Source organism: Nerophis ophidion, linkage group LG19 (assembly GCF_033978795.1).
Source record: "Nerophis ophidion isolate RoL-2023_Sa linkage group LG19, RoL_Noph_v1.0, whole genome shotgun sequence".
NCBI classification, from domain to species: Eukaryota; Metazoa; Chordata; class Actinopteri; order Syngnathiformes; family Syngnathidae; genus Nerophis; species Nerophis ophidion.
The window spans coordinates 46948571-46973382 of NC_084629.1; the positions used below are offsets into that span (position 1 = coordinate 46948571).

Sequence of the window (24812 nt, forward strand, 5' to 3'; positions counted from 1 at the left end):
GCGGCGTTTCTGGATGTTGTTGATAAATGGCTTTGGCTTTGCATAGTAGAGCTTTAACTTGCACTTACAGATGTAGCGACAAACTGTATTTAGTGACAGTGGTTTTCTGAAGTGTTCCTGAGCCCATGTGGTGATATCCTTTAGAGATTGATGTCGTTTTTTGATACAGTGCCGTCTGAGGGATGGAAGGTCACGGTCATTCAATGTTGGTTTCCGGCCATGCCGCTTACGTGGAGTGATTTCTCCAGATTCTCTGAACCTTTTGATGATATTATGGAGCGTAGATGTTGAAATCCCTAAATTTCTTGCAATGTCACTTTGAGAAAGGTTGTTCTTAAACTGTTTGACTATTTGCTCACGCAGTTGTGGACAAAGGGGTGTACCTCGCCCCATCCTTTCTTGTGAAAGACTGAGCATTTTTTGGGAAGCTGTTTTTATAGCCAATCATGGCACCCACCTGTTCCCAATTAGCCTGCACACCTGTGGGATGTTCCAAATAAGTGTTTGATGAGCATTCCTCCACTTTATCAGTATTTATTGTCACCTTTCCCAACTTCTTTGTCACGTGTTGCTGGCATCAAATTCTAAAGTTAATGATCATTTGCAAAAAAAAAAAGTTTATGAGTTTGAACATCAAATATGTTGTCTTTGTAGCATATTCAACTGAATATGGGTTGAAAAGGATTTGCAAATCATTGTATTCTGTTTATATTTACATCTAACACAATTCCCCAACTCATATGGAAACGGGGTTTGGAAATAAAGTAGGTGTCAGATATTGTTGGAAAAATTCTGCTAATAGATTGATGTGGGTTTTTTTGTTTGTTTGTATTTTAGAGTCAACAAGCGAGGTTGGCAACGCTCTACTTGCCCCTGTTTGCTTTGCTTCAAGAGAACGTCAACAGGCTGAACGTGAAGGAAGTGACGCCCTTCACAATGAACAATTGTCACAATGTAAGTGTGTCGCTTTTCAATAAATGTTGGTTTATTTTGACAATCACCGCCCACAAAGGTAGCCACACCTGAATGTCTGACGATGGTGTTGGTCACCTTTTGAGCTATTGCAACGTCATACGCCCTCGCCGAGCAGAGAGGTAGTGACATGGCTAGCATTAGCTGTGGTGCAAATGTGGCGGTGCAAGTGGTAATACAAGGGAGTAACAAATCTGGTTACAAATAGAGGAAGAAGAAATAATTCCCAAGAAAAACAGCAGGGAGTCCATCGTCCTCAGTGGTTTGGCTTCAAGCAGGAAGATGTTGAACAGACAACTGTAACATGTCAAGTATGTGGCAGAAGCCTTGCTACAAAAAGAAGCAGTACTGCTAATTTGTAGCATCATCAATCAATCAATGTTTATTTATATAGCACTAAATCACGAGTGTCTCAAAGGGTTGCACAACCTCGGCTCAGATTCCACATCAGGGCAAGGGAAAACTCAACCCAATGGGACAGAAAGAAACCTTGGAGTGGACCGCAGATGTGGGGGACTGGTGGAATGGACGTCTAGTGGATCGAGCTTAATATTGTGAGAGTCCAGTCCATAGTGGATCTAACATAATAGTGTGAGAGTCCAGTCCATAGTGGATCTAACATAATAGTGTGAGAGTCCAGTCCATAGTGGATCTAACGTAATAGTAAGAGAGTCCAGTCCATAATGGATCTAACATAATAGTGAGAGTCCAGTCCATAGTGGATCTAACATAATAGTGTGAGAGTCCAGTCCATAGTGGATCTAACATAATAGTGTGAGAGTCCAGTCCATAGTGGATCTGACATAATAGTGAGAGTCCAGTCCATAGTGGATCTAACATAATAGTGAGAGTCCAGTCCATAGTGGATCTAACATAATAGTGTGAGAGTCCAATCCATAGTGGATCTAACATAATATTGTGGGAGTCCAGTCCATAGTGGATCTAACATAATAGTGAGAGTCCAGTCCACAGTGGATCTAACATAATATTGTGGGAGTCCAGTCCATAGTGGATCTCACTTAATAGTCAGAGTCCAGTCCTTAGTGGATTTAACATAATAGTGTGAGAGTCCAGTCCATAGTGGATCTAACATAATAGTGTGAGAGTCCAGTCCATAGTGGATCTAACATAATAGTGAGAGTCCAGTCCATAGTGGATCTAACATAATAGTGTGAGAGTCCAGTCCATAGTGGATCTGACATAATAGTGAGAGTCCAGTCCATAGTGGATCTGACATAATAGTGAGAGTCCAGTCCATAGTGGATCTAACATAATAGTGAGTGTCCAGTCCATAGTGGATCTAACATAATAGTGTGAGAGTCCAGTCCATAGTGGATCTAACATAATAGTGTAAGAGTCCAGTCCATAGTGGATCTGACATAATAGTGTAAGAGTCCAGTCCATAGTGGATCTGACATAATAGTGTGAGAGTCCAGTCCATAGTGGATCTAACATAATAGTGTGAGAGTCCAGTCCATAGTGGATCTAACATAATAGTGAGAGTCCAGTCCATAGTGGATCTAACATAATAGTGAGAGTCCAGTCCATAGTGGATCTAACATAATAGTGAGAGTCCAGTCCATAGTGGATCTAACATAATAGTGAGAGTCCAGTCCATAGTGGATCTAACATAATAGTGTGAGAGTCCAGTCCATAGTGGATCTAACATAATAGTGAGAGTCCAGTCCATAGTGGATTTTATTTATCTTTTCTCTGTTATTACTCCAAAATAACCAATGGTGTCCTGCATTATTGATCTTTTGAGGACTACTATGACTTCACATCAAACATTGTTTTTTGTATGTTTTGGGCGGTGGGGGAAATACTCCATATTTCAGTTTCACTATAAAAAACAAATGTGTCTTTGACAAAAAAGGCATTTTTTTTTTTACTTTATATCAACCTGAATTTGATGTTGAGATTTAGTATAAATGTTTAATAAAGAAAATTAAAATATGATAATTTGACTTTTTTTTTACATTTTAATGACTGAGACCCTGCATGGTCCCCGGGAGCCCTTAAAGTTAAAAAATAAAATAAAATAAATACATTTAAAAATCCATATATTTTTTTATGGTTTGAAAATCAAAAATATCAAAAAGGCCCCCGCATGGTTTAATTTTCCGTGTGCGGCCCTCGGTGGAAAAAGTTTGGACACCCCTGGTGTATCGTGTCATGGCCTAAAAATACGGAGATATTAAAAAAAGGCAAGACCTAGTTCTGCACCAGCAAAACTACAAACCACAGAAGATGGAAGCAATAGTTGTTGATACATCACATTTGAATATGTTTATATTTTTCATCTGCTGCTCAAATGTTGCAGAATGGGAGAGAAGATTCCCTCCTCGCCAACGCTATGATAACACCACCCAGATCCAGCACCTTTTTGGACACGAACTTGCACAAAGATGTTTTTGGAGTCATCTCTGGCACCGGTGAGAAGAGGACGAAAAAGGGGAAACACAATACAGTTATTTTTTCATAATAATAATAATAATAATGTGTTTCTTACAGTCTCTCCTCACACGTCCTCGACACCCAACGTTAATTCCGTGCGCCATTCAGACTCTCGGGGGTCCCTCATCAGCACAGACTCCGGCAGCAGTCTCTCCGAGCGCAACGCAGAAAAGGGCAACTCTTTGGAGAAGGTAAGACTTTATTCCATATTTGTGATATCGCTTCAAAAATGACTATTTCCGAACGTGCATCAAATGTAAACAATATGTTATACACCTTTACGCAAAAGTCATTACCTACCATTTTTATACTAGTGTTTTTCAACCGCTGTGCCGCGTAGATCAAGGGTGTAGAATTGGGTAGGGACGCTAGGGACACGCTCCTACCCAATATCCAGCCGCTACTGTGTAGTCACTATCAATGCAACCGTTTAGTCAATGATTATGGCACAGAAAGGGTTAAATGTCGGTCTCTGCTAGAAGTACTGCCTCTAACCTAAATATCGCTCCCTGATTGGTTGCCGCTTTCATGCTAACTTACGTGGGATTGGCTGTCCCCGCTGTCACTCCTCACTGTGGAAAAAACAGCCCCACCTATCCAGACGTTAGCTCCAAATTAGCACTGCATCTCGTCTTTTCCTCAAATTTTTTTCCCGGTGAAAGTCAATGCTCAGTCCCCTCTGCCATTGTTAACCCTCCCCGTAGGTGAAAGTTAACCTCAAACATGTGAATTCAACTACTTTAGTCCGTTTTTTAACATCGTAAAAACATCAGCTGTCTTATACGACGGACTGCAACAGTCTGTTGTCATGGATACATGACAACAACTTCCATTCATAGCAGTCATGCGTGCCTGAGGCGGAGTGATAGCCTGCGCTGTGATAAGGCTTTAGAATAGTAGCCGTGCTCATTATTTAAACCACGGTTAACAGCCAAACAGATCGCCGGATTTCACCTTTCCGTTTTATTTATTGAAATTTTTTTAGTTTCATGTAACATATTTACAGTACAAAAGCAGCAACAGAAAGAAGTAGATGAAGGGAAAAATGGTGAGTGATTTAAACACAAGTTGGGGAAAAGTTTATTACAGTTTATTTATGTTTATTTCCAATGTTGTATTGCATGAATGTATTTCTGATGTTGTTGATGGACAGTCGGCTATGTTGATTGACAGCATGATGCACACTTGCACTACACTAAAGAGTAAAGATGAGAACTCTTCCAAGTTGTCTCCTTTGCTTTCATTTTAGTTACTTTACATTATAACATCTGCATGACCTGAAATTATGATTGTAATGTAAAAAAAAAAAAAAAAAAAAAAAAGTAAACTTTCAGAGTGCTGTCTTGGAGCACTTTTGTGTCCCCACCAATCTCAAAATCAAACTTCTGTGTCCCCACCAATCTCAAAATCAAACCTACTACTCCCTTGGCATAGATACAGTCTCACATTTTAAAATATTTGGCTTCTTGGCTCTCTCAGCCAAAAAGGTTCCCGACCCCCTGATGTAACCGTTTGCTTGTTCTTATAATATCAGTTAATTTATTTTTGTACTTCTTGTATCGTCGTTCGACTTCTTTTGTTTTAATTTTGATGAAAAGTTTGTAGAGATTGTTTTTCTTTTTACAGGCATTAAAGAGGAACGTTATCACAATTTCAAAAGGGTTAAAAACAATACAAATCAGTTCCCAGTGGCTTGTTTTATTTTCCGAAGTTTTTTTCAAAATCTTACACCTCCCGGAATATCCCTAAAAAAAGCTTTAAAGTTCTTGATTTTCTCTATTTGCGAAACCACTATCCATTTCCCTGTGACGTTATCAGTGCTGCCAATACAAACAACATGGCGGTTAGCACAGCAAGATATAGCCACATTAGCTCGGATTCAGACTCGGATTTCAGCGGCTTAAGATGGTCGGAGTATGGAGGCAGATAGCGAAAACGAAATCGAAGAAGAAATTGAAGCTATTGAGCGAATAGCTATTGACGCTATTCGGCCATAGCATGGGTGTACCTAATGAAGTGGCCCATAGCATGGCTGCCTTATTAGCATCGCCGGTAAAATGTGCGGACCAAACGATCAGGACTTTTGCATCTTGTGACACTGGAGCAACTTAAATCCGTCGATTGGTAAGTGTTTGTTTCGCATTAAATGTGGGTATCTTGTTTCAAATGTACATACAGCTAGCGTAAATCGTATGTTAGCATCGATTAGCATAGCATGTTAGTATCGATTAGCTGGCAGTCATGCCGCGACCAAATATGTCTGATTAGCACATAAGTCAACAACATCAACAAAACTCACCTTTGTGATTTTGTTGACTTAATGGTTGCAAATGCATCTGCAGGTTATCCATACATCTCTGTGCCATGTCTGTCTTAGCATCGCCGGTCAAATGTGGAGACACTCTGGTACATTCAATGGGGGTCTGGCGGCAGATTTCTTGCCAGTGGTGCAACTTGAATCCCTCCCTGTTAGTGTTGTTACACCCTCCGACAACACACCCACCAGGCATGATGTCTCCAAGGTTCCAAAAAATAGTCAAAAAAACGGAAAATAACAGAGCTGAGACCCGGTGTTTGTAATGTGAAAATGAAAATGGTGGCTGTGTTACCTCGGTGACGTCACGTTCTGACGTCATCGCTAAAAGAGCGATAAACAGAAAGGCGTTTAATTTGCCAAAATTCACCCATTTAGAGTTCGGAAATCGGTTAAAAAAATACATGGTCTTTTTTCTGCACCATCAAGGTATATATTGACGCTTACATAGGTTTGGTGATAATGTTCCCCTTTAATTATACCTTTTGTGATCCAGAAAACGTTTTGTGATTAAAAAAAAATAAGAAATCATTATGTTGCTGGTTTGTTCAAGAAAACTATCCATGTGCTGATCCACTTTTTCATTAAAGTCCTACTGAAAGCCACTACTAGCGACCACGCAGTCTGATAGTTTATATATCAATGATGAAATATTAACATTGCAACACATGCCAATACGGCCTTTTTAGTTTACTAAATTACAATTTTAAATTTCGTGCGAAGTATCGTGTTGAAAACGTCACGGTATGATGACGTGTGCGCGTGACGTCACGGATTGTAGTGGACTTTTTGTTCCAGCCCCGATCCCAGCTATAAGTAGTCTGCTTTAATCGCATAATTACACAGTATTCTGGACATCTGTGTTGCTGAATATTTTGCAATTTGTTCAATTAATAATGGAGACGTCAAAGAAGAAAGATGTAGGTGAGAAGCGGTGTATTGCGGCCGCCTTTAGCAACACAAACACAGCCGGTGTTTCCTTGTTTACATTCCCAAAAGATGACGGTGAAGCTTTACTATAGAACAGAGCGGTCAAGCGAACATGGTTCCCTACCACATTTCAACCGACAGGTTTCGGTGAGAAAATTGTGGTAATAAGTCGGCTCTTACCGACTTATTACCACATGCATCTGTCAAAGAGGCAGCTGCGGACTCTATTGTCTCCTCCGACCGGCCGCCCCGAACGTCGGATGCTTCCACCGTTGAGGAGGGGGGAAAGAAAAAATCTCATTCCGGCCCCAATGGCTGCCTTCGCTTCGCCTCGTCGAGAAACGTGGCTTACCCCACAACCCTCCGACTTTCAGGTACAACCATATAATCTCACTAAAACAATAGTAGAACAATAAGCAGAAAAGTGATTTTCTAGAATTATCCTAGTAAATGTGTCTAATAACATCTGAATCGCTCCCCTGGTCTTTTTTTTTTTTTCTAGTCCTTCACTCTCACTTTCCACATCCACGAATCTTTCATCTTCGCTCAAATTAATGGGAAATTGTCGCTTTCTCGGTCCGAATCGCTCTCGCTGCTGGTGGCCATGATTGTAAACAATGTTCAGATGTGAGGAGCTCCACAACCCGTGACGTCACGCGCACATCGTCTGCTACTTCCGGTACAGGCAAGGCTTTTTTATTAGCGACCAAAAGTTGCAAACTTTATCTTGGATGTTCTCTACTAAATCCTTTCAGCAAAAATATGGCAATATGGCGAAATGATGAAGTATGACACATAGAATGGACCTGATGTCCCCGTTTAAATAAGAACATCTCATTTCAGTAGGCCTTTAAAACAACATTCAAAGTTCATGTTTGAACGGACCTCGTCGAAAAATATCAAACATTTTGATAAATGCTGACTGATGCAAGTTTGTCATGTCTGATGTTTCTTCCAACAAACACACAAACCCACAGCCAGCGTCCTCGCTCAGCAACTCTCTGCTTCGATGCGACAAACTGGAGCAGGCGGAGATCAAGAACTTCCTCATGTGCTTCTTACATGTGCTCAAAAGCATGTCGGAGGGTAAGACGTCCTGCTTTTATTTCCTTCCTGTCGCACTCGACTGAACAGAAGTGTGTCTCCCTCCAGACGCTCTATTCACATATTGGAACAAGGCTTCAACGGCCGACCTGATGGACTTCTTCACGCTTGTCGAGTAAGAAGTCTTGATTGACACGGCGTCGTTTTCACTTAGGGACTCATTTTCTTTTTTCTCCCCCCCTCAGAGTGTGCCTCCATCAATTCAAATACATGGGGAAGAGATACATTGCAAGGTAATGTTATTTAGGCCATGAACACACACAAAAAATATGTAAAATGTTGCTCTTACAAACCCCGTTTCCATATGAGTTGGGAAATTGTGTTAGATGTAAATATAAACAGAATACAATGATTTGCAAATCCTTTTCAAGCCATATTCAGTTGAATATGCTACAAAGACAACATATTTGATGTTCAAACTCATGAACTTTGTTTTTTATTTGCAAATAATAATTAACTTAGAATTTTATGGCTGCAACACGTGCCAAAGTAGTTGGGAAAGGGCATGTTCACCACTGTGTTACATCACCTTTTCTTTTAACAACACTCAATAAACGTTTGGGAACTGAGGAAACTAATTGTTGAAGCTTTGAAAGTGGAATTCCTTCCCATTCTTGTTTTATGTAGAGCTTCAGTCCTTCAACAGTCCGGGGTTCCCGCTGTCGTATTTTACGCTTCATAATGCGCCACACATTTTCCATGGGACACAGGTTTGGACTGCAGGCGGGCCAGGAAAGTACCCGCACTCTTTTTTTTTTACAAAGCCACGCTGTTGTAACACGTGTTGAATGTGGCTTGGCATTGTCTTGCTGAAATAAGCAGGGGTGTCCATGAAAAAGACGGCGCTTAGATGGCAGCATATGTTGTTCCAAAACCTGTATGTACCTTTCAGCATTAATGGTGCCTTCACAGATGTGTAAGTTACCCATGCCTTGGGCACTAATGCACCCCCATACCATCACACATGCTGGCTTTTACACTTTGCGTCGATAACAGTCTGGATGGTTTGCTTCCCCTTTGGTCTGGATGACACGATGTTGAATATTTCCAAAAACTAATTGGAAATGTGGACTCGTCAGACCACAGAAAACTTTTCCACTTTGCATCAGTCCATTTTAGATGATCTCGGGCCCAGAGAATCCGGCGGCGTTTCTGGATGTTGTTGATAAATGGCTTTCGCTTTGCAGAGTAGAGCTTTAACTTGCACTTACAGATGTAGCGACCAACTGTATTTAGTGACAGTGGTTTTCTGAAGTGTTCCTGAGCCCATGTGGTGATATCCTTAAAAGATTGTCGGTTTTTGATACAGTGCCGTCTGAGGGATGGAAGGTCACAGTCATTCAATGTTGGTTTCCGGCCATGCCGCTTACGTGGAGTGATTTCTCCAGATTCTCTGAACCTTTTGATGATATTATGGAGCGTAGATGTTGAAATCCCTAAATTTCTTGCAATGTCACTTTGAGAAAGGTTGTTCTTAAACTGTTTGACTATTTGCTCACGCAGTTGTGGACAAAGGGGTGTACCTCGCCCCATCCTTTCTTGTGAAAGACTGAGCATTTTTTGGGAAGCTGTTTTTATAGCCAATCATGGCACCCACCTGTTCCCAATTAGCCTGCACACCTGTGGGATGTTCCAAATAAGTGTTTGATGAGCATTCCTCAACTTTATCAGTATTTATTGCCACCTCTCCCAACCTCTTTGTCACGTGTTGCTGGCATCAAATTCTAAAGTTAATGATTATTTGCAAAACAAAAAATGTTTATGAGTTTGAACATCAAATATGTTGTCTTTGTAGCATATTCAACTGAATATGGCTTGAAAAGGATTTGCAAATCATTGTATTCTGTTTATATTTACATCTAACACAATTTCCCAACTCATATGATAACGGGGTTTGTATTACCCATAAGTAAGATCTAGCAAATGTTCCCTCCTCGTTATGTGATTGCATTAAATCCAGCGTGGAAGTGTTCCCACGGTAACCAATTACCTATGCTTACTATGTTTTGTATTTCTCATGCAGATATTTTATTAGATTGAGCCTCTAATGGTGTGTATTAATGAACATTTTTTAGATCTCAAGTAAACCATCTCAGCATTTTCATTTGTCACAGTTATTAAAGATGTGTCGTAGTGGTCCCCAACCTTTTTTTGCACCACAGACCGGTTTAATGTAGGCCTGCTTTCCCACGTGTGCCAGATAAATGCAGCAAAAACAAGTGCATGGAACGCCAAATTATTGGGAGCCCCTGGGCCTGTTTCTTTGTAATGAGAGGCCCTGCCAGCACGGTGGAACAGGGGTTATCGCATGTGCCTCACAATACGAAGGTCCTGAGTAGTCCTGAGTTCAAATCCAGGGCTCGGGATCTTTCTGTGTAGAGTTTGCATGTTCTCCCCGTGAATGCGTGGGTTCCCTCCGGCTTCCTCCCACCTCCAAAGACATGCACCTGGGGGTAGGCCCCTCCCACCTACAAATACATGCACCTGGGGATAGGCCCCTCCCACCTCCAAAGACATGCACCTGCGGGATAGGCTCCTCCCACCTCCAAAGACATACACCTGCGGGATAGGCCCCTCCCACCTACAAAGACATGCACCTGGGGATAGGCCCCTCCCACCTCCAAAGACATACACCTGCGGGATAGGCCCCTCCCACCTCCAAAGACATGCACCTGCGGGATAGGCCCCTCCCACCTCCAAAGACATGCACCTGGGGATAGGCCACTCCCACCTCCAAAGACATACACCTGGGGATAGGCCCCTCCCACTTCCAAAGACATACACCTGGGGATAGGCCCCTCCCACTTCCAAAGACATACATTGGTGGGATAGGCCCCTCCCACCTCCAAAGACATGCACCTGGGGATAGGCCCCTCCCACCTCCAAATACATACATCCGTGGGATAGGCCCCTCCCACCTCCAAACACATACATCTGTGGGATAGGCCCCTCCCACTTCCAAACACATGCACCTGGGGATAGGCCCCTCCCACCTCCAAAGACATGCACCTGGGGATAGGCCCCTCCCACCTCCAAACACATACATCTGTGGGATAGGCCCCTCCCACTTCCAAACACATGCACCTGGGGATAGGCCCCTCCCACCTCCAAAGACATGCACCTGGGGATAGGCAACACTAAATGGTCCCTAGTGCATAATTGTTGGCCCTGCGATGAGGTGCCGACTTGTCCAGGGTTTACACCGCCTTCCGCCCGAATGCAGCTGAGATAGGCTCCAACAACCCCTTGTGACCCCAAAAGGGACAAGCGGTATAAAATGGATGGGTGGATGGAGATGCCCTGCAGGTTACCATCAACCTGCTGGGACTGCAGATGGAAATCAGCCTTTGGTTACAGTCTCTCAAATTTATATTTTATATGTTCATAAATGTGCATTGTAACATGTCACAAAGTTATCCATCCGTCTTCTTCCACTTATCTGAGGTGGGGTCACGGGGGCAGCAGCCTAAGCAGGGAAGCCCAGACTTCATTTTCCCCAGCCACTTGGTCCAGCTCCTCCCGGGAGACATAGTCTTCCCAACGTGTCCTGGGTCTTCCCTGTGGCCTCCTACTGGTCGGATGTGCCCGAAACACCTCCCGAGGGAGGCGTTGGGGTGACCTTGAGTCCCTCCCTGATGACAGAGCTTCTCACCCTATCTCTAAGGGTGAGCCCTCGAAACTCATTTCGGCCGCTTGTACCCGTGATCTTATCCTTTCGGTCGTAACCCAAAGCTCATGACCATAGGTGAGGATGGGAACGTAGATCGACCGGTAAATTGAGAGCTTTGCCTTCCGGCTCAGCTCCTTCTTCACCACAACGGATCGGTACAACGTCCGCATTACTGAAGACGCCGCACCGATCCGCCTGTCGATCTCACCATCCACTCTTCCCTCACTCGTAAACAAGACTCCTAGGTACTTGAACTCCTCCACTTGGGGCAGGGTCTCCTCCCCAACCTAAAGTTAAAGTACAAATGATTGTCACACACACACACACACACTAGGTGTGGTGAGTTTGACCCATCCTCTTGTTCACCCCTTGGGAATCATTTTTGGTGATTTAACTCCCAATTCCAAGCCTTGATGCTGAGTACCAAGCAGGAAGGTAATGGCTCCTATTTTTATAGTCTTTGGTATGACTCGGCCGGGGTTTGAACTCACGACCTACCAATCTCAGGGCGGACACTCTAACCAATCGGCCACTGAGTTTCTTTTTAGATGCCTATTTGATCCAATTTGTGGCTTTTGGGTGTTTGCGGACTATCTCTAACTCCGCCACCAATGTTTTTCTGGCACTCCACCATTTCCCGGAAGAGAATCATGGACTCGGACTTGGAGGTGCTGATTCCCATCCCAGTCGCTTCACACTCACCTGTATCATAGCAAATACCGTATTTCCTTGAATTGCCGCCAGGTATATAGTATGCGCCTGACTAGAATTACTGCCGCGTCAAACTCGTTTCGCAAAATAATTAGCGCATGCTTAGCATTACCACCGGCTCAGGATTAACGCCGGGTCACACTCGTTTCGCAAAATATTATTTTTATTAGCACAGGTCTAGAATTTCCTCCGGTTCAAACTCGTTTCGCAAAATATTCTTTTTATTAGCGCATGTCTAGAATTTCCACCGGTTCAAACTCGTTTCGCAAAATAATTAGCATATGGCTAGAATTTCCGCCGGGCCAAACTCGTTTCGCAAAATATTCTTTTTATTAGCCCATGTCTAGAATTTCCGCCGGTTCAAACTCGTTTCGCCAAATAATTAGCATATGCCTAGAATTTCCCCCGGGTCAAACTCGTCACGTCACGAGTGACACTTCACCTGTCATCATTTTCAAAATGGAGGAGGCTGATTTCAATCATTTGAAATCGCATAAAGGGAAGAAGATTAAGAGCTATTCAGTAGGATTTAAGGTCCAAGCTATTAAATATGCTAAAAAGAACAGTAAGCAGCTATGTTTTATTAATATACCGTAGCTGCGTGTGTCAAATATGAGTCATTAAATGACTCCCGCCTCCTGGTGGTAGAGGGCGCTAGTGATCCTTCTTGCGACTACTTGGCTGCAGAAGAAGTGACAACAAGCAGCAAGAGTTTATTTTTTCCCCTCGCTTGCACTTTTAACATGGAGGATTACATATCTAAAATAAAACAGTTTTCTAAACTGGACTTTCAATGGAAGCAGGAGGTAATAAAGGAAGATCTCCATCGAGACAGAGAGACTTTTAAAACTGAAGAAAGATAAGGAAGACTTCTATAAACAAGTTATTGATGCTTTTGATCAGAAGGAGCTGCGCATGGACTTCATTTATAAGTAAAGGTAAGACCATAATAACGTTTTTTTTATTAAATGTGCTTTTCATGATAGTATCCTTACATCACACTCAAATTTACCGCATGCCTTTGGTAAACGCCGGAGTGAGAAGAGGTTTTAAATTAATTAGCGCCCCGGCGGCAATTCAAGGAAATACGATATAACAAATGGCAACTTCCTAAAGGAGTTTTATCCTACATCTATAAACAAGCTCTCTGCAGCCCGGTAGCAAAAGCGTCACAGACCGGTCCTGGTCCCGGTCCCTGGACCGGTGGTTGGGGACCACTGTTGTAGTCTCTGTATAGTCACCATCGCATCGTTAGTTCATTTCAATCTTGCCGTGTGTATAGTGAATGTTACTTGGTACTCTCCCAGTCCTCAAGGACTCGGGCCTTCTGTCTGTCTCTCTAACTCCTCCCACCAATGTTTTTCTACTCACCTAAACGCTGGCAAGTTTAAGACTTTGAGTTAAAAGCCGGGCCTGCCCTCTCCTGCTTGGGTAAGCTATGGGTGTGCATGATGCATGAACCCCGACTTTGTTTGTTGAGCTCGCAGTGGCTGCTTCTTTTTTTCCATAACGACATGCATGTGTCCCGTGTGACTCCGTCATTGCACGCCAAACCTGACGCCGCCGTGGTACATCTGCACAATATGAAGCACCGCTCAATGTTGTTTTCCAAAGTTTGTGTACTGAACATTAGTCATACCTGTCAACACTCTGGTTTTTCCGTGAAAAACTCCTGTATTTGGCCCGCTTTTCCTCCCCCCGGCACAGCCGGACCGTGTTATCAATCAATCAATCAATCAATGTTTACTTATATAGCCCTAAATCACTAGTGTCTCAAAGGGCTGCACAAACCACTACGACATCCTCGGTAGGCCCACATAAGGGCAAGGAAAACTCACACCCAGTGGGACGTCGGTGACAATGATGACTATGAGAACCTTGGAGAGGAGGAAAGCAATGGATGTCGAGCGGGTCTAACATGATACTGTGAAAGTTCAATCCATAATGGATCCAACACAGCAGTGAGAGTCCAGTCCAAAGTGGATCCAACACAGCAGCGAGAGTCCCGTTCACAGCGGAGCCAGCAGGAAACCATCCCAAGCGGAGGTGGATCAACAGCGCAGAGATGTCCCCAGCCGATACACAGGCGAGCAGTACATGGCCACCGGATCGGACCGGACCCCCTCCACAAGGGAGAGTGGGACATAGGAGAAAAAAGAAAAGATGCGGGAGATCAACTGGTCTAAAAAGGGAGTCTATTTAAAGGCTAGAGTATACAAATGAGTTTTAAGATGGGACTTAAATGCTTCTACTGAGGTAGCATCTCGAACTGTTACCGGGAGGGCATTCCAGAGTACTGGAGCCCGAACGGAAAACGCTCTATAGCCCGCAGACTTTTTTTGGGCTTTGGGAATCATTAATAAGCCGGAGTCTTTTGAAGGCAGATTTCTTGCCGGGACATATGGTACAATACAATCGGCAAGATAGGATGGAGCTAGACTGTGTAGTATTTTATACGTAAGTAGTAAAACCTTAAAGTCACATCTTAAGTGCACAGGAAGCCAGTGCAGGTGAGCCAGTATAGGTATATATGTATGTATATATGTATATAAAGGTATATACAGTATAGGTATATATGTATGTATGTATGTATATAAAGGTATATACAGTATAGGTATATGTGTATGTATATATGTATATAAAGGTATATACAGTATAGGTATATATGTATGTATATATGTATATAAAGGTATATACAGTATAGGTATATATGTATGTATATATGTATATAAAGGTATATACAGTATAGGTATATATGTATGTATACATGTATATAAAGGTATATACAGTATAGGTATATATGTATGTATATATGTATATAAAGGTATATACAGTATAGGTATATATGTATGTATACATGTATATAAAGGTATATACAGTATAGGTATATATGTATATAAAGGTATATACAGTATAGGTATATATGTATGTATACATGTATATAAAGGTATATACAGTATAGGTATATATGTATGTATACATGTATATAAAGGTATATACAGTATAGGTATATATGTATATAAAGGTATATACAGTATAGGTATATATGTATGTATATATGTATATAAAGGTATATACAGTACAGGTATATATGTATGTATATATGTATATAAAGGTATATACAGTACAGGTATATATGTATGTATATATGTATATAAAGGTATATACAGTACAGGCGTAATATGATCAAACTTTCTTGTTCTTGTCAAAAGTCTAGCAGCCGCATTTTGTACCAACTGTAATCTTTTAATGCTAGACATGGGGAGACCGTGTTGGGAAATGACAAATTATCGTACCACATGGGTGTCCAAAGTGCGGCCTGCAGCTAATTGTTTACCAGCCCGCCACACATGCTGGAAATTCTATTGCAAAAAATTTGAAAAAAAGTGTAATGAGGTGAAATCTAACTTAAAGAAGTTGCAATGTTGACACAAAGCTGCCATGCAGGCTGTTTTTTTCTTTTATCTATCTTTATTTATTTTTTTTTGCCATTTTTATAAAAAAAAACAAATCAATGTTATAATGAACTATTGACTTATTCAATGCCGCAATTATTTCAAATATTTTCATGTGGAAACTATTGCATATATTGTGTGGTTGCCATACAAAAAAAGTCAACATTTTGTTTGACAAAAGAGCTTAAAACAAACAAAATCATAGTTGAAACCAGGGGCGGTTCTAGGCATGCTTATATGAGGGGGCAGTCAGAAATGTGAAGGGGGCATCATGGACCGCTCGCCTGTGTATCGGTTGGGGACATCTCTACGCTGCTGATCCGCCTCCGCTTGAGATGGTTTCCTGTGGACGGGACTCTCGCTGCTGTCTTGGATCCGCTTTGAACTGAACTCTCACGGCTGTGTTGGAGCCACTATGGATTGAACTTTCACAGTATCATGTTAGACCCGCTCCACATCCATTGCTTTCTGTCCTCTAGAGGGGGGGGGGGTTGCCCACATCTGAGGTCCTCTCCAAGGTTTCTCATAGTCAGCATTGTCACTGGCGTCCCACTGGATGTGAATTCTCCCTGCCCACTGGGTGTGAGTTTTCCTTGCCCTTTTGTGGGTTCTTCCGAGGATGTTGTAGTCGTAATGATTTGTGCAGTCCTTTGAGATATTTGTGATTTGGGGCTATATAAATAAACATTGATTGATTGATTGATCATGTGTACACATCATGCTCCAGCACTTTTTTTTTGTGCTTATAGTAACGATGCTTTCTTCATTGAAATGGGTCTTTAGCTATGTGTCCAACCCCAACCTGGAGTAGTGGATTGCACTTTGTCAGGCCTCTACCTTCAGACCTGTCCAACTTGGGTGTCTCACCTGAAGACTAAGCTCCTGCTGGTATAGCTCTTACGGTCACTGAGGCACGCAAACCCCCTGACCACAATAAGGTGGCAATCCCTCAGGGGGGGAAACTGAAAAATAAATGAATAAAATAAAATAAAACATCCTTCATCCAGATTTTATCAACCAACAACATAACGTTTATCCTAACTGGATGGCCTAACTCTCAAATTTTGACCTAAAGTAGGACTTCACACACTACAGTCAATATTTACAAAACTGAAAGGCAGTCTGAATAATGATAAAAAAGAATCTCAAACTAATTTATAAAACAGAATGTGGGCACTCATTTGGGCACAAAATTCCTTCACTCCAATGTATGTGTGTTGCCCACTTGCTTGTAAATTGATGAAAACGGCTGTGTTTTTGTTTTTAGGTGTCTTGGTCATATCAAATGAAACTTATAATTTATTTATTACAAAATATAGATTGAAACATTAAAGGTTGACTATGTAGACTTACAAGAAAAACAACAGAAAAAGAATTCCAGCAGTCGATTGCCAGACCGTTGCTAAGTAAAACGGGCCGTTGCTAGGGACTCCGCTCTGAACAGAGGACAGCAGAGGAGGACTGCTAAGCAGGATGTATACCTTATGTTTCATTTTTACCCTCATTAACAGCATCATAAATGACTTGTAGCTTGTTACAGGGACAGTGGAGGCTCTCTGCCTTCCAAACCACTGCTGCTCAGAGCCTCCGCTGTCACTGCTCTCCTCAAGTTGTAAAAAAAAAAAAAAAAAGGAACTCCGTAGCACCGAAAGTCCGCGACGATAAACGTGTTTATGACAGATAAGACTACACAAATACACCCATCCTAACAAGTATATGAGAAATGTAGACAACTTTTCCTTTTCTTTTACTTTCATAATGCAACAGTGATTGGATGTTTACTGAGGGCTGAGGGGTGTGTGTCTGCTGTGGAATGTTGAATACATGCACAGCGGAGGGAGGGATGAGCGAGAAGCCGACACTACTATATCGTGTGTGTCCCTTTTTCGGCGGATTTTTCTGCTAGTGCAGATAATTTTGTCAACTTGTAATGTAGTAATTTTGTGAGTTTATTAAGATTTACTTTCTCAAATTTTGATTTGAGGGGGCAAGACATTTATTTAAGGGGGCTCTGCCCCCTCTTGCCCCTGCGTAGAGCCGGCCATGGTTCAAACTAAAAATGAACAGATATATCTGATGTTTAGATCGTTACTTAAGTGTTGAAAGTAAAAAAAAACAACTAATAAAAATGTATCAATTTAAGAGTGGTGCACCTTTTGGATCCCAAATATATTTAATGAGATTTTATTTATCTTTTTACTGTGATTACTCAAAAATAACAATTATTAAAATCAATAGTGTCCTGCATTATTGATCTGTTTAAGGCTCTAATTTCTTCACATTAACATTGCTTTCTGAATGTTTAGGGGCGGAGGGGGAAATACTGCATATTTCAGTTTTATTATAAAAACAAAGTTGTCTTTGACAAAAAAAAGGCCTAAAGCAGGGGTGCCCACACTTTTTCTGCAGGCGAGCTACTTTTCAATTGACCAACTCGAGGGGATCTACCTCATTTATATATATCATTTATATTTATTTATTTATGAAAGAGACATTTTTGTAAACAAGTTAAATGTGTTTAATGATAATACAAGCATGTGTAACACATATAGATGTCTTTCTTTCTCAAAGACAAGAATATAAGTTCGTGTATTACCTGATTCTGATGACTTGCATTGATTGGAATCAGACAGTAATGATGATAACGCCAGTTTTTGGCATCTAATTCATCCAGCTTCCATACACTTTACAAGAAAAACATTGGCGGCAAATTCCGTAGCTTGCTTGATTGACATTCACGGCACCCGAGGGTCTTGTGAGATGACGCTGGCTGCTGCCAGTTCATTATTATGAAAAAATGACAGAGAGGAAGGCGAGAAACACTTTTTATTTCAACAGACTTTCGCGCCGTCCCTTCCGTCAAAACTCTAAAGGCCGACTGCACATTTCCTATCTCCACAATAAAAGCCCTGCTTCATGCTGCCTGCGCTAACAAAATAAGAGTCTCGGACTTGTGCACGCCAGCTTTCTGAGGGATCGCTTGTGCACGCCAGTTTTCCGAGACTCTGTATTTAGTTAGCGCAGGCAGCATGAAGCAGGGCTTTTATTGTGAAGATAGGAAATGTGCAGTCAGCCTTTAGAGTTTTGACGGAAGGTACGGCGCGAGAGTCTGTTGAAATAAAAAGTGTTTCTGGCCTTCCTCTCGGTCATATTTTCATAATAATGATCTTGCAGCAGCCAGCGTCATCTCACAAGACCCTCCGGTACCGTGAATGTCATTTAAGTGACGTCTTGGTGAAGATTGATGATCACTCATTTTTAGGTCTATTTTTTTTAAAAGCCTGGCTGGAGATCGACTGACACACCCCCCGCGGTCGATTGGTAGCTCGCGATCGACGTAATGGGCACCCCTGCTCTAAAGCCTTTTTTTTTTTTTTTAACTTTATCAACCTGAAATTGATATACTGTAAAGATTTACTGTAAGCGTTAAATAAAATAAATAAATAATAATTTGACTTGTTTTTAACATTTTATTGACTTAGACCTTTATGGTCCCCGGGAGCCCTAAAGGTAAAAAAAAAAGAATCCATATATTTTGTAATGGTTTGAAAATGAGAAATATCAAAATGGCCCCCGCATGCTTTAATTTTTCCGTGTGCGGCAAAAAGTTTTGGACACTCCCGTCGTACCGGAAATTATCTTATTGTGTGGAAGTTTATTTTACCCAATTTGATGTTGTCAGGTTCAAACACTGATGACATCTATTAAACAAGACAAGAAGCAAGGAATTAAAACAGAGACAAAATTCAGTTATGCTCAATTGAGGAGAAACATGTGGACCTGTACCCTTGTACAGTGTCTCACCGCGCTCGGACGGAAGATTGTACGCCTCCTCTTTTATTTGGACGTTCCCTGATTACATGGCAACAGCTGTTTCTAAAGCAGTGGTTCTTAACCTGGGTTCCATCAAACCTTAGGGGTTCGGTGAGTCGGGCTCAGGGGTTCGGCGGAGGTCAAAACACACCCGACTCATCGTGTAAATAAGAACTTCTCCCTATCAGCGTATTACGGATGCGACAACAGCAGAAGTCACACTGATTTGCAGGTGTGTCATTTGTTGTGGGTTTAGACACTGTGTTGGTTTTGTTGTTTGAACAAGGTGATGTTCATGCACGGTCCATTTTGTGCACTAGTAAAAAAACAAACGGGGAACATATTAATCATTAATTAAGTTGCTTATTAACACGCAAATGAGTAACATATTGGCTCTTAACTGGTCATTATTAAGTACTTATTAAAGCCTTATTCGGTATGGCCTTATCATAACCCTAACCAAAAAACTCTAAATTAAGTCTTTGATACTTTGAATATGTTCCCCAAAACAAAGTGTTACCAAACACACATAACTTTGTCTTGAATTTGACAAAAAACATTTTATTTTTCACTAAAGAAAGGTTTGTGAATGCGCATATGAAACTGGTGGGGTTCGGCACCTCCGACAAAATTAAGAACCACTGTTCTAAAGGGACCGGGGTCATAAACAGCCATTGCATTTCGTTACAAAAGATTTCAAAGAAAAGGTGGTAAAACAGTTCAGAGAAAAGGTGCCTTGAAGGAGGTCAGGCCCTGTCTCCTCTCCGCTTTCCGCTTTGTAGATTTTGGGTAAAGACTAAATCTTCCTGTGGATTACAAAACATCAAAGAAACCACTTGAAGTAAGTTGCTTTGTGCACTGGTGGACAGTCATGTTGGAAGAGGTTGGGAGCATGGAATTGTCCAAAAGCTTTGGTATCCTGGAGCATTTACCATTTCCTTTCACTGGAACCCCTGAAAAACATCGCCACACCATAATTCCTCCTCCATCAAATTTCACACTGAGCTCCTGAGAGCGGCCCATTCTATCACAAATGTTTGTAGAAACAGTCTCCATGTCTAAGTGCTTGACTTCCTGCACCTGATTAGGACAGTGTTTCTCAACCACTATGTAGTGTGCCGCGGGAGATGATCTTATTTCACCTATATGGGTTCCAGCGTCGTCCCCAGCTATAAATCGTCTGTTTCCATCGCTTAATTCCACAGTATTCTGATCATCTGTGTTGCTAAATATTTCGCAATTTGTTCAATGAATAATAGAGACGTCAAAGAAGAAAGCTGTAGTTGGGAGGCGGTGTATTGCGGCTGCCTTTAGCAACACAAACACAGCCGGTGTTTCCTTGTTTACATTCTCAAAAGATGACAGTGAAGCTTTACTATGGAACAGAGCGGTCAAGCGAACACGGTTGGATTGGACCACACACACAAAGTACGGTGTATTATGCAGCGATCATTTCGAAAGATCGTGTTTCGAAGAGGGTCCCTTGCGAAGGGCAGAAATGGGCATCGCCCCCACCCGTCGACTGGTGCTGAAGAAAGGTGCGGGGCCGACCTTCAGGTTGTACAGGTACCACCATATAATCCCACTAAAACACTAGTAACACAATAAGCAGATAAGGGATTTTCCAGAATTGAATCGCTCCCACTGTATAGTCTTTTTTTTTTCTAGTCCTTCACTCTCATTTTCCTCATCCACGAATCTTTCATCCTCGCTCAAATTAAAGGGGAAATCGTCGCTTTCTCGGTCTGAATTGCTCTAGCTGCTGGTGGCCATGATTGTAAACAATGTTCAGATGTGAGGAGCTCCACAACCTGTGACGTCACGCGCACATCGTCTGCTACTTCCGGTACAGGCAAGGCTTTTTTATTAGCGACCAAAAGTTGCGAACTTGATCGTGGATGTTCTCTACTAAATCCTTTATGCAAAAATATGGAAATATCACAAAAATGATGAAGTATGACACATAGAATGGAGCTGCTATCCCCGTTTAAATAAGAACATCTCATTTCAGTAGGCCTTTAAAATCCCGCTTTGGCTTCCCGAACTTCCGGATGACGTTCAAAAGTGTAACCGAGTGTGCAACTGTCATCCTAACCTGTGTGTCCGCCACTCATCCATGTGTGTCCGGTCTCCCCATCAGGAACCAGGACGGGGCAGGACCCGTCGCGCATGAGCGGAAGTCTCAGACTCTGCCCGTGTCCCGCAGCAGGGCGGGGATGATGCATGCCCGCTTGCAGCAGCTCAGCAGCCTGGATAACGCATACACCTTTAACCACGGTAAGTGCGCCCTAATCACTCTTTGGCGTCCAAATCACTGAAATAGAACACTAGCCTTATCATGCTTTCAACATCATCATCATCACCCGGAACACCGTCCTCCCAACACATATATATATACTTATTTTTGTTATTCCTTCCATTGTGACGCGTCTCTCACTGAAGTTTCTTTCAGTGTAAAAAAGATTTGAAGTATTCTTGCAATATCTGTAGATCATGGTAAGAATGTATCAAGATGGCAAGCTGATAACAAACTCTGATCCCTAACTTTAACATAGGGCTGGGCAATATATGGACATACTCGATATATCGCAGGTTTGTATCTGTGCGATATAGAAAATGAATATCGTGATATTTGAGTATACGTTCTCACGCATACTATTGGCAAAAATATCTGCCAATAGAACAAGAAAATTCGTCTTGTCAGGACTTTCCAAGAGAAGAAAAAAAAAATACAAAAATTAAGCGTATTTTATTTGACATAAGTAAAATTATCTGCTAATAACACAGGAAAATTTGGCTTGTCAAGACTTTCCAAAACAGGAAAAAAATAAAAAAATTATGGGTATTTTTTTTAAATTAAGCAAAATTATCTGCCAATAGAACAAGAAAATTTGGCTTTTCAGGACTTTCCAAAAGAAGAAGAAAAAAAATACAAAAATTAGGCGTATTTTATTTTAACTAAGTAAAATTATTTGCCAATAGAACAAGAAAATTAGGCTTGTCAAGACTTTCCAAAACAGGAAATAAAAAAATACAAAAATTAGGGGTATTTTATTTAAATTAAGCAAAATTATCTACCAATAGAACAAGAAATTATGGCCTGTCAAGACTTTCTAAAACGAGAAAAAAAAAAATAGGCATGTTTTATTTGGACTAAGAAAAAATATTTGCCAATAGAACAAGAAAATTTGGCTTGTCAAGACTTTCCAAAAGAAGAAGAAAAAAAAATACAAAAATTAGGCTTATTTTATTTGACATAAGCAAAATTATCTGCCAATAACACAAGAAAATTTGGCTTGGCAAGACTTTCCAAAACAGGAAAAAAAAACTAAAATTAGGGGTATTTTATTTAAATCGGGCAAAAATATCTGCTAATAGAACAAGAAATTTCGGCCTGTCAAGACTTTCTAAAACAAGAAAAAAAATACAAAAAGTAGGTGTTTTTATTTGGACTAATAAAAATTATCTGCCAATAGAACAAGAAAATTTGGCTTGTCAAGACTTTCTAAAACAGAAAAAAAATACAAAAATTAGGGGTATTTTAATTAAATTAAGCAAAATTATCTGCCAATAGAACAAGAAAATTTGGCTTGTCAAGACTTTCCAAAACAGGAAAAAATTACAAAAATTAAGGGTATTTCATTTAAATTCAGCAAAATGATCTGCCAATAGAACAAGAAATTACAGCCTATCAAGACTTTCCAAAACAAGAAAAAAATGCAAAAAATAGGCGTATTTTATTTGAACTAAGCAAAATTATCTGCCAATAGAACAAGAAATTACGACCTATCAAGACTTTTTAAAACAAGAAAAAAAAAATAGGCATATTTTATTTGGACTAAGAAAAATTATCTGCTAATAACACAAAATTTGGATTGTCAAGACTTTCCAAAACAGAAAAAAAATAAATAAATAAGGCAAATTTTATTTGAACTAAGCAAAATTATCTGCCAATTGAACAAGAAAATTCGGCCTGTCAAGACATTCCAAAAGAAGAAGAAAAAAAATACAAAAATTTGGCATATTTTATTTGACATAAGCAAAATTATCTGCCAATAACAAAAGAAAATTTGGCTTGTCAAGACTTTCCAAAAGAGGAAAAAAAATACAGTAATTAGGGATGTTTTATTTAAATTAAGCAAAATTATCTGCCAATAGAACAAGAAAATTTGGCTTTTCAGGACTTTCCAAAAGAAGAAAAAAAATTACAAAAATTTGGCGTATTTTATTTGACTTAAGAAAAATTATCTGCCAATAACACAAGAAAATTTGGCTTGGCTAGACTTTCCTAAACAGAAAAAAAATAAATAAATAATGCAATTTTTATTTGAACTAAGCAAAATTATCTGCCAATAGAACAAGAAAATTCGTCTTGTCAGGACTTTCCAAAAGAAGAAAAAAAAAATACAAAAATTAGGCATATTTTATATGAACTAAGTAAAATTATCTGCCAATAGAACAAGAAAATTTGGCTTGTCAAGACTTTCCAAAACAGGAAAAAATTACAAAAATTAAGGGTATTTCATTTAAATTCAGCAAAATGATCTGCCAATAGAACAAGAAATTACAGCCTATCAAGACTTTCCAAAACAAGAAAAAAATGCAAAAAATAGGCGTATTTTATTTGAACTAAGCAAAATTATCTGCCAATAGAACAAGAAATTACGACCTATCAAGACTTTTTAAAACAAGAAAAAAAAAATAGGCATATTTTATTTGGACTAAGAAAAATTATCTGCTAATAACACAAAATTTGGATTGTCAAGACTTTCCAAAACAGAAAAAAAATAAATAAATAAGGCAAATTTTATTTGAACTAAGCAAAATTATCTGCCAATTGAACAAGAAAATTCGGCCTGTCAAGACATTCCAAAAGAAGAAGAAAAAAAATACAAAAATTTGGCATATTTTATTTGACATAAGCAAAATTATCTGCCAATAACAAAAGAAAATTTGGCTTGTCAAGACTTTCCAAAAGAGGAAAAAAAATACAGAAATTAGGGATGTTTTATTTAAATTAAGCAAAATTATCTGCCAATAGAACAAAAAAAATTTGGCTTTTCAGGACTTTCCAAAAGAAGAAAAAAAATTACAAAAATTTGGCGTATTTTATTTGACTTAAGAAAAATTATCTGCCAATAACACAAGAAAATTTGGCTTGGCAAGACTTTCCTAAACAGAAAAAAAATAAATAAATAATGCAATTTTTATTTGAACTAAGCAAAATTATCTGCCAATAGAACAAGAAAATTCGTCTTGTCAGGACTTTCCAAAAGAAGAAAAAAAAAATACAAAAATTAGGCATATTTTATATGAACTAAGTAAAATTATCTGCCAATAGAACAAGAAAATTTGGCTTGTCAAGACTTTCTAAAACAAGAAAAAA

At 40.2% G+C, this 24812-nt stretch overlaps 1 protein-coding gene across 5 annotated transcripts in view; it reads left to right on the plus strand.

The window, feature by feature from the left end:
• The window catches only part of LOC133538482 (dedicator of cytokinesis protein 9-like), a 304828-nt gene that overhangs the window by 221040 nt on the left and 58976 nt on the right, over nt 1-24812 (plus strand). For 3 of the 5 annotated variants that reach the window (XM_061880142.1, XM_061880141.1, XM_061880139.1), the window contains exons 32-38: nt 838-954; nt 3296-3407; nt 3487-3620; nt 7651-7759; nt 7826-7892; nt 7963-8010; nt 21567-21703. In XM_061880142.1, the coding sequence (XP_061736126.1) occupies nt 838-954; nt 3296-3407; nt 3487-3620; nt 7651-7759; nt 7826-7892; nt 7963-8010; nt 21567-21703 (724 nt within the window). The remainder of the gene's footprint in view (nt 1-837; nt 955-3295; nt 3408-3486; nt 3621-7650; nt 7760-7825; nt 7893-7962; nt 8011-21566; nt 21704-24812) is intronic. The other 2 variants (XM_061880143.1, XM_061880140.1) reach the window with 1 other exon arrangement.